The 10,595-nt window shown below is 39.6% G+C and overlaps 1 protein-coding gene across 1 annotated transcript in view; it reads right to left on the bottom strand.

The window, feature by feature from the left end:
* Window positions 1-10,595, bottom strand: part of kremen1 (kringle containing transmembrane protein 1) — a 58,710-nt gene that overhangs the window by 28,338 nt on the left and 19,777 nt on the right. Inside the window, exon 2 of the mRNA XM_060884159.1 lies at window positions 5,394-5,556. Within this exon, the coding sequence (XP_060740142.1) occupies window positions 5,394-5,556 (163 nt within the window). The remainder of the gene's footprint in view (window positions 1-5,393; window positions 5,557-10,595) is intronic.

Below are 10,595 nucleotides of genomic sequence, written 5' to 3'. Positions count from 1 at the left end.
TGTTCTGAGAGGAAACCGAACCTTCGGTCAGACACTGGCTTTTCATTTCCAATTTTATTTCCTGTTTTCTTTTGTCGTACTTGTTTTTTTTTGTTGTTGTTTTTTTTGGGGGGGATTTTTGCGCAGAAAACTGCTTTTATAAAAGTTGTGGTTGAGAATTATTTTTTTATTTATACATTTTTTTTAACGCATTTGAATTTGGCTTCGGCGACGTGAAGCACAATGGCTGCTTTGGATGCTGTTTTGAATGATGTATTCCAACATGCACACCTGTTTGAGCACATCTGACCCTGGGGCGTGTGAGATAAACACTCATAGTACATAACGATATACTAAAAAAAACACACACACACACACACACACACACACACACACACACACACACACAAGCGGCATCATGTGTGCTTATTTTTTATTTTTTCATCATGATACTTTCCTAAATTGTTATTATGCCTTATGCTAATTTAATGCTTCTTTATACAGAAACCACGTTACAAACTCTCACTCACTTTTTCTCTCTCTTTCATGTCCACCTCTAATGTTTAATTTTTGACGATAAGATCGTTAAACACACACACACACAAACACACACACACACGCACACACACACTCCATGTCATTGCAGTGAGGGTCAGATGGTGATCATCTCCCTGCTCTTACCGTCTAATCACCGGCCTGAGGACAAAAACAGTACACACTATCGACAACCCAGAAGCCCCGTCCCCTACCCCAGACCTTGACAGGCTTTGATCACTAAAGCTCGGCCTCCATTTAGTGTGTGTGTGTGTGAGTGTGTGTGTGTTAAACTCAAGCCTTCAGCGAGCAAGTAAAGAGTTTCGTATCCTTTCATGTGCGGCTGTAAGAGCGGTAAAAATGCTGGAAGGGTTGAAGGGGACAGGGATCTGCCCTCCTCTTCAAACGTGTATAAATGGAGAGTTGTGTCAGGGTGTAAAGGTGTAACATCACGCTGTAAAAGGTGAACACCGGCCTCTGGGACAGGACAGAATGATACACACAAGAAGATATGAATAAACGATGACAGCGAGTTATCACTCGAGGTATCAGTTGAGCTGAGAGAGAAAACTTACCTGGTGTGGTTGGAAAAAGTAAATAAAGTGTGTGTGTGTGTGTGTGTGTGTGTGTGTGGGTGTGTTTGTGAAAATGACGGTTATTTAGAAAGCACACAAACAGTCAACAAACTATGTACGACCTGTCATGTAACTGTCATCAACTTATTCCAAACACGTCATCAGTTTCTCATAGTTTCGTGTCTGTTAAATCTGATTGGTCAGAATTACAGGAAGGTGTTATACATGGGCACGTGAGTGACTTTAACGTGAAATGTTCGGCATCTTAAAAGCCAAACCATAATAAATATGCACTTTGTATTTCTGCAGCCATGGAGATACTCGATTCTCCTTTCTGATTGGCTGTCAGTGGCTTTATCCTTCGCCTGGTGAATTAGTGACATCAGAAAGCTTCACTTGTCCTTTTCTCTTGTATTTGTATTAAACCTGATTATTGACATGTGACTGATTTCACTGTTAAAACTCCAACAAACTCTGTGTTTAACCAGGAGACTAAAATAAACCACACCAAAAAGTTTACAAGCTTTACGAATCTTTCTTCACTTCGTTTCTTTCTATCTCTCACTCTCAATCTCACACACTCCCCCCCTCCCTGTTTCTCTCTGTCTCTCTCTTTCGCTGTCTCTCTCTCTCCTGTCTCTCTCTCTCTATCACACACACACACACCCTCTCTATCCCTCTCTCTCTCTCTGTCTCCCTCTCGCTCTCTCCCTCTCTCTCTCTGTCTCTCTGACACTCTCTCTCTCCCTGTCTCTCTCTCTCTCTTTCTCTCTCCCTCTCTCACACACTCCCTCTCTCTCTCTCTTTCTCTCTCTCTCTCTGTCTATCTGTCTCTCTCCCTCTCTCACACACTCCCTCTCTCTCTCTCTTTCTCTCTCTCTCTCTGTCTATCTGTCTCACACACTCTCTCTCTCCCTCTCTCTCTGTCTCCCTGTCTCTCTCTCTCTTTCTCTCTCTCCCTCTCTCACACACTCCCTCTCTCACTCACACTCTCTCACTCGCTCTCTTTCTCCCCCCCCTCTCTCCCCCCTCTCTGTTTCTCTCACACTCTCTCTCTCTTTCTGTCTCCCTGTTTCTCTCTCTCTCTCCCCTCTCTCGCTCTCCCTCTCTCCATCTCTCTCTCTCTCTTTCTTCTGTCTCTCTCTCTATCTCTCTCACACTCTCTATCTCTCTCTCTCCCTCTCACACACACTCCCTATCTCTCTCACTCACTCTCTCTCTCTCTCTCTCCCTCTCTCTCACTCTATCTCTTTCTCTCCCCCTCTCCATGCCGTGTCTAAGCTAGCCACTTTGGAATATGTTCAAAAAGCTTTTTTCTTTAACAGCCACTTTTAGACTCTGCAGAATCATAAAGTTTATGATAAACCTTTAAAATCCAGCACCTGGGGGATTCATAAAGAAAGAAGAAGAAAAAAAACTGAAACATCAAAAATCTGCATAAAGAATTTTTTTTTACGCACTCTTCTGTTTGAGTTAAAATGACCTGCGTAAAGTTTTCAATAAAAAGAGCAAACGAGTTTCCCAGTTTTATGTGTTCTCTCTTTTTTAATCACATGTATCAGAATTAGCTCGCTTTAATAAGACGCTGAGAGGAACAAACTGGAATAAGTGTTTATTAAAACTAATAAGAAATAATATGTGAAGAAACGTATTGTTCGGCGTGAGACGAGGCTTTAGAGCATTACTATTATTTATTCCCATCAGAATGTATTTGATTAATCATTACTCGCTGCCTAAAGGTGTTTTTTGTGATTGTTGTGGCCAAAAACACGTTTTTTTTAGCGGAAAACTTCAGGATTCTTCCGGATACTCCTCGGAATATCACATTTTCAGTAACTTGTCAAGGTGACGGATCTTTTTGTCGTATTATCTTCAAGAAGATAATGTTTTTTTTCCATTAAATGTAACTAAAAAAAATCATAAACCGTACAAATAGTTTGTATCGACAAACTGCTGTTGGAATAAAGGGTTTTTGAGGTATTATATGTTTTTGAAGGGGGTCACGGTGGCTTAGTGGTTATCACGTTCGCCTCACACCTCTAGGGCCGGGGTTCGATTCCTGCCTCCGCCTGTGTGTGGAGTTTGCATGTTCTCCCTGTACCTCGGGGGTTTCCTCCCCCGGTCCAAAGACATGCATGATAGGTTGATTGGCATCTCTGGAAAATTGTCCGTAGCGTGTATGTGTGTGCCCTGTGATGGGTTGGCACTCCGTCCAGGGTGTATCCTGCCTTGATGCCCGATGACGCCTGAGATAGGCACAGGCTCCCCGTGACCCGAGGTAGTTCGGATAAGCGGTAGAAGATGAATGAATGAATATGTTTTTGGAAATCTTGCTGTTTTTGATTCTTCTCCTGAAAGTTTCATTTCTGTTTGAGATAAAATGATGGCGTAGTTATAAAAGTGAGTATATTAAATTTTTGGTGAGTTTGCATGGTTTATACACACTGAACAAGGACCACTGATAAACACTGTCATATAAACTGCTGATTTATTTATTGATTGATTTATTTACGATCTGTAACTCTCCTCTGGATTTTCCTCTGAATTGAAAGTCGGTCTGTCGCTTTACAGCAGCGTTCGCTTTCCACCCGGATATTTGCATAAAAACAAATCGAAATCGCTCGATCGGATGAGTGTGGCTCAAAAAAAAACAAAAAAAACAAACGACCAAAAAAACGACGGGTGAAACATGATCTTGTTCGCGAACAGGACATTTCCATGTACAGCGAAGTGCTCTACAGTGATTTCCAACAATTTGAAAAAAATGAAGTTAAAAAAACAATTAAATCATATAAATACTGAAATAATTATTCACAAGTAAATTCATTCATTCATTCATCTTCTACCGCTTATCCGAACTACCTCGGGTCACGGGGAGCCTGTGCCTATCTCAGGCGTCATCGGGCATCAAGGCAGGATACACACTGGACGGAGTGCCAACCCATCACAGGGCACACACACACACTCTCATTCACTCACACACTAGGGACAATTTTTCCAGAGATGCCAATCAACCTACCATGCATGTCTTTGGACCGGGGGAGGAAACTGGAGTACCCGGAGGAAACCCCCGAGGCACGGGGAGAACATGCAAACTCCACACACACAAGGTGGAGGCGGGAATCGAACCCCCAACCCTGGAGGTGTGAGGCGAACGTGCAAACCATTAAGCCACCGTGCCCCCTCTTTTTAATTCAGTGGGTTTTTATTTATTTATTTATTTATTAGTTTGTTTGTTTGTTTGTTTATATTTATTTTTGTTATGGGGCACGAGACATCACCAAGAGAACAAGAATTCTGGTTTCTGTTTGCTCAAATGGCACTGATTCATTTCCATGAACAGCAGTTTATATGAACACACTTGTCATATAAAGAAACACTATCGTTCAATAGTGACAGCTTACACGAGGAAAAAAAACGTTTGAAATTGTTGATAAGGTGACGTTTTCTGTAAACAGATTTAAGTTTATTTAATCTTTATGGACGGAGTCTCCAGTGTCAGAGTCAGAGGTGAAGCTGTAACACCTCCATGTTGAATTATTGCTTGGCTGAACAATTTAGTAACGTCTGTGATTTCCTAGGTAGATATCACTACACTTTAAAAAACAAACAAACAAACAAACAAACAAACAAATAAATAAATATAGGTGTATCCTGTTCATCTCCTGCATATGCAGTCTGGATTGTCAGACTCTAACCAGCATCCTTTCTTATTTATCATGAGCGGTGTGTGTTTGTGTGTGTGTGTGTGTGTGTGTGTGTCTGACCTTAGTGAGACTGATCCTATCAGAGAGAATCCGAGAGTAAATTAAAGAGTGCTGCACTTTTGCACTTGGTTCTGGCACGATCGCATGGAGCCAGAGGTCTTCTAAAGTTTGTTCTGACACAGAGTCAGAGGACACACTCACACACACACACACACACACACGCACACACACACAGAGGACAGGCTGCAAGAGGAATGGTGTTGTGACTTTCTGGGTTTATTTTGTGTGTTTTTTTTCCCCCTAATCTCAGGGCTGGACGATTCAATCCTTCTCTCTGCACAAATCATACAGTCTGCTGAACACAGACACACAAACACACGCACACACACACACACACATGCACACTTACACAGAAACACACAGGGAGATAGATTGAAGACTGAAAGTTTGAGAAAAACAGATCTGTTTCCCAGGATTGAAGTAAACAGAAAGAAAGAAAGAAAGAAAGAAAGAAAGAAAGAAAGAAAGAAAGAAGAAAAAGAAGAAGAAGAAAGTAGCAGTAACAGATGTGTTCCATGTTAGAGATGTTAGCACTGACCTGCAGAAGTTGTGAGCTCCCAGTCCTCCTTCTCCGTTTGGATACTTCAGTGTGTTGTACGGATGCTGGAACGTTTCATTCCAGAAAAGGCACGGCTTCCCTCCGTGAAGACTCGTCTGATTCTGCTGCCCTCGATAATCCTCACCATTCACCGTGTAGCATTCTACAACACACACACACACACACACACACACACACCTTTAAATATCATATACAAAGGTTAAATACAAAATAATCCAATAAAGCCAGTGCTGTGTAAATGTTAAAAAATTCTTTTATCATTTTAATCATCTTTTTAAAAAGAAAGAAAGCATAAGAAAGAGAGAGAGAGAGAGAGAGAGAGAGAGAGAGAGAGAATGTTACACTGCACTAACTCCCCTGAACTGCACCACTGATAATGGAAAAATGTCTTCATACAGCTGATGTGTCTTTGTCGTGTCTGACGTGAACATTAACTGAAGCTTCTGATGTAAATCTGGTTGAATTTCGATCAGTCTGAAACCTCCTTTCCTGTGGTGTGAGCTGCCTCTAGCGTGACCAGCTTTCTCATTGTGTTTACATTGACATGATCATTTTGAACAGTTAACCTCATTTTCTGCCTCAGACATTCATCACAAACAATAACAGGTGCACAAATAAACTTTAATTATGTGAAACGCCTCAGGACGATTGGCTGAGGCTGATCTCTGGTTTCTTTTGTCTTACCAGATTTCTTACACAAATGAGTCGTTACTCTTGTTATTTAGCTTGTGTTAGCATGCTAGTCTGACGCTATGCTGTGAGTCATCAGAGAGGGCACTGAGGGAGCGGGGGATGGGCAGGGAGAGCAGGGCAGGGGGAAGGGCAGGTAGGGGAGGTGACAGGGTGGGGTAGGGGTGTGTTAGCGGGTTTGGCAATTGAATCAGTTATCATTAAGTTTTCAGAAAATCAGGTTCGAGGAATAAATTAGGATTTTTTTTCTTCATGTCTGTACACTTGTGATGTGAGGCGAAGGCGAGGCAAGAGGAAGGAAAATTACAGCTATCGATTAAAAGAAAAAGCTGAAGAAAAAACTGTTTTCCGAGTCAAAACACAGACGTGGCGTGAGTCTCAGTGATCAGGTTGAAACTCACAAACTAAGGTGTGGTGATAATACTGGTGTCTGAATTAATTACAGCGTCATAATATAACAGGATAATTCATTTAGAGACACCTTTGATAGTGATTGATCTCTGAAACGCAAAAACATGATTACATCATAAAAAAAATATATAATTTTGCCGTTTAAAAGTACGCTGGATTTTCAAATACACGTCCAGATTATTTTTTTAATATTAAATTTGAATGATTGATTTTTATTTAATGAAAGATAAAATATTCCACTTGCACTTTTTTACATACATATTTCAGAGTTTGCGTGGATATAAATTTTCTAAATTTATTTCTAAAAAATAGACACGATCTCTACAATCAAATATAAAAAATAGAAGTTATATAACGCCTTTAACAGATTTGTGTTGAGATCCTGTCCTTATATTGAAAAAGAATAACTTCCGGTTTTCTTATTTTTATTCTTGACTAAATTAAGAAATAAAAATTTAACAAATAAAAATGAAATATATATTATATATATATATAATATATATATATATATATATATATATATATATATATATATATATATATATATATATATATATATATATATATTATATATAACATTTTGGTCAAATGTACTGTTAGTAGATAACAATCAAACTCCATGCACACATGGTGAAGAACCGATCGAGAACCAATCCCCAGACCCGAAGATGCAAAAAAAACATATACATAAACATATCGTTGCTGTCGGGCGGAAACCTCGTAATGTCCAAAACCGTTATTTTTCAGGAAATGAAAAAAACGCCGTACCTTATCTGCAGTGCACAGGGTTTAGTCCGCGTTGCAGTGGATTGTCTTGCGCTAAATTCCTGTCCTCAGACGAGCACCAGAACTAGCGGGGGTCATGATTTTTTTTTCTTTGAGCCCAGTGTTTTGAAGACATTTACCTCAGAAGACGTGTTGATTCGTTGAGACTCTTCTTGAGGAGAAATATGTCGTGAAGCTCTCCCGCAGAGTGAGGAAGAGGTGGACAGTTGAAGTGTCCAATGGAGTTATGAGATTTGCGCTCAAGCTATTTTCAAGACTTTAGATTGGTTAATAACTTGTATAAATAACAGACCCACGTGGGGACTGACCAATAGCATCGATATGTGAAAAAATATGAAATTGACCAAATTTGGACATACGAGGTTTCCGCCCGACAGCGACGCGATATATTTACAATAAATACATAGATAGATAATACATACAGTGAATACACACAGTTTCCATATAAGTTCTTCATATATCACTACAACTCCAGTAAAACCATAATACTGTGTAATACATTGTTTGGCAGGTGTTTAAATCCAACGCCTCATTAAATCTAACAATCTGATTCACGGAACGATTAAAAACTGTATTATCACATTGGACTGTCTTCTGTTCCGCACCTACAATCCGGATCAGGAAATTTCACCCCTTCATTAAAGTCATTATTCTGTCACGGCTTTTAGCTTCCACCTATTTACCTGACAGTCTGCAGTCTGACATATGAAGATGAGACTGACATGTGAAAAGGTTGTTGAGGTAATATAATTAAAACCCGTGAGCGTGTGTGTGTGTGTGTGTGTCTCAGAACAGCGCTCAGCTTTTAGCAAATCTCACTTTTCCTGCTGTTGAGAACGCTTTGGAAAAAAAACAGATTTCTAGCTTCAAATTCTTGCAATTTTTTTGTAGATTTAAATGAAACCAATAAGGCTTTATTATATTAATACAACAAATATCATGCCCTAATTTGCAGCAATTAAGTGTGTGAAAAGTGGACCTGCAATTTAAAAGCAACAGTTGTGTGAAATACTGTATGTGGTAGAAAAACAGAACTTTGGAAAATAACATTGTAATTACTGAACAATTAATCTGGGCTTCCAGCAATTACCACTAAATAACTGCACTCAAATTCAATAGGACAATATTGAATGTTGAACATTTTGGTCAAAATGCAGTAAAGATCGGCGTTGCAAGCGTCACGTGATGAATATCTAACCCAAAACTGCAATATTGTAATATTTTAAGAAAGTATTGAATCAGAATTGGGGGGGTCACGGTGACTTAGAGGTTAGCACGTTCGCCTCACACCTCCAGGGTTGTGGGTTCGATCCCCGCCTCCGCCTTGTGTGTGTGGAGTTTGCATGTTCTCCCTGTGCCTCTGGGGTTTCCTCCGGGTACTCCGGTTTCCTCCCCTGGTCCAAAGACATGCATGGTAGGTTGATTGGCATCTCTGGAAAATTGTCTGTAGTGTGTGATTGCGTGAGTGAATGAGAGTGTGTGTGTGCCCTGTGATGGGTTGGCACTCCGTCCAGGGTGTATCCTGCCTTGATGTCCGATGACGCCTGAGATAGGCACAGGCTCCCCGTGACCCGAGGTAGTTCAGATAAGCGGTAAAAAATGAGTGAGTGAGTGAGTGTGAATCAGAATCATCATGAGATGTGAGTGAGGTGTTATTCTAAAAAACGCTCATATTATTAAATCCTAATGAATGTGATACTGTTTTAAACGGGTGTGAACATACCTCCACAAATTTAATACCTGCTTTTCGTTAGTGCAAATGTAACACGCGATTACCTTTCCTGAAAGGTACACAAAGTCCACAATTAATCCGTGTGGTACTGACTCTGCCCTCTACAAACAACCTAACCCAAATATTAATTACGGTAAACACGCACACAACCCGTGACATGCTAGCTTGCTGAAATCCTCCCTACAGTATCTTCAGGGTGAGACGTGTGTTTTTCTCTCTGTTAATAACCTTACATAATTTCAGTGCTGATGATACCCAATTTGAGATGTTTTTTAGATGAACAAGCTCTTGGTGTGTCTCAGGGAATAGAAATCGGTTTGATAGCAACGTTTACTTTGAAGATAGAAACGTTTGTGTGGAAAAAAATGAACCGTTTTTGTTTTTGTTAAAACTTTTAATTTACTTTTAAAACTAGGAATATTTCGCCCCTAGTATTGTAGAGGAAAGCTCTACAACACTATTGTAGTTATAAAACACTACGAAATTCTCAAAGCTCTGAGTGTCTACTTTCATATGAGCTTCATATTAACACCAATGTGGAGCGAGACATGACAAAGACGATCAATGATCTGTAAGGACGCAACAAAACAGGAAGAAACTCCATTTTTTTTACCTCTGGGAAAAGTTAAACGTTAAAATGTGGATATTTTATCTTTGAATATGTAAATACTATGAAAATTCCAGTAGTAACTGAACAGCACTATTGACTTACAAAAGCATACTAACAGACTTTAAAAAAAAACTCATTTCCCTTCTCCATTTTAAATTTGCAAACGAGAAACAGTCTGCGATAAAAAAAAAAAAGTGTATTTTTGAAGATTTTAATTAAAAGGCCCGACGCTGTTGTGACATGACTGCAGCTTGCTTTCTGTAATTGCCATCATTGAGAAAGCTGTTCTGATTATTAATCAGCTCTTGGCATGGAGGCTGGTGTACTGTATGAGGTTGACAGGTTTCGTTTGAAAATTTGCCGATTACCGAGAAAGCGTCAAGAAACGAGGTGTTGCGGAAAGTGGAACCAAGATTCACACCAGCAAGCAACATTTTAGCAACACGTTAGCATCCAAATCTGATATACAATCAACCAATCAGATTGAGCGATTCATAATTTTATACCAAATGAGTTAACTCTTTTTCCAAGAAACCAAAAAAATGGAGTTTGCTTCTGTTTTTGTTGTGTTCATGTTGATGATCGAATGTCTTTGTCATGTCTCACTCCGCAGTGGCGTTAATATGAAGCTCTTATGAAAGTAGACACTCAAGACTTTGTATTGTTTTATAAGGATTTCTGTTTTCTCTTTCACACAAATGTTTGCATCTTCATAGTATATGTTGAAATCAAACCCATTTCTGCTCTCTAAGATGCTCCGACTGCTCGTTCGTTTAAAAAACATCTTATATTTTTATCTTCGACACTAAAATTCGGTGTAATTAATCCTGGGAGGGAAATTAATTTGTCGTAGCAGCTCGGTACATTTAAAATACAGTAAAGATGAAAAAGGAGGGTTAAAATTGTGTGAACTGGTTTAGAATAAATTAGACCAATCTTAAGATGGAAAAAG

This window comes from Tachysurus vachellii, chromosome 12, assembly GCF_030014155.1.
Source record: "Tachysurus vachellii isolate PV-2020 chromosome 12, HZAU_Pvac_v1, whole genome shotgun sequence".
In the NCBI taxonomy this organism is placed as follows: Eukaryota; Metazoa; Chordata; class Actinopteri; order Siluriformes; family Bagridae; genus Tachysurus; species Tachysurus vachellii.
This window is presented reverse-complemented; position numbering and strand designations above follow the sequence as displayed.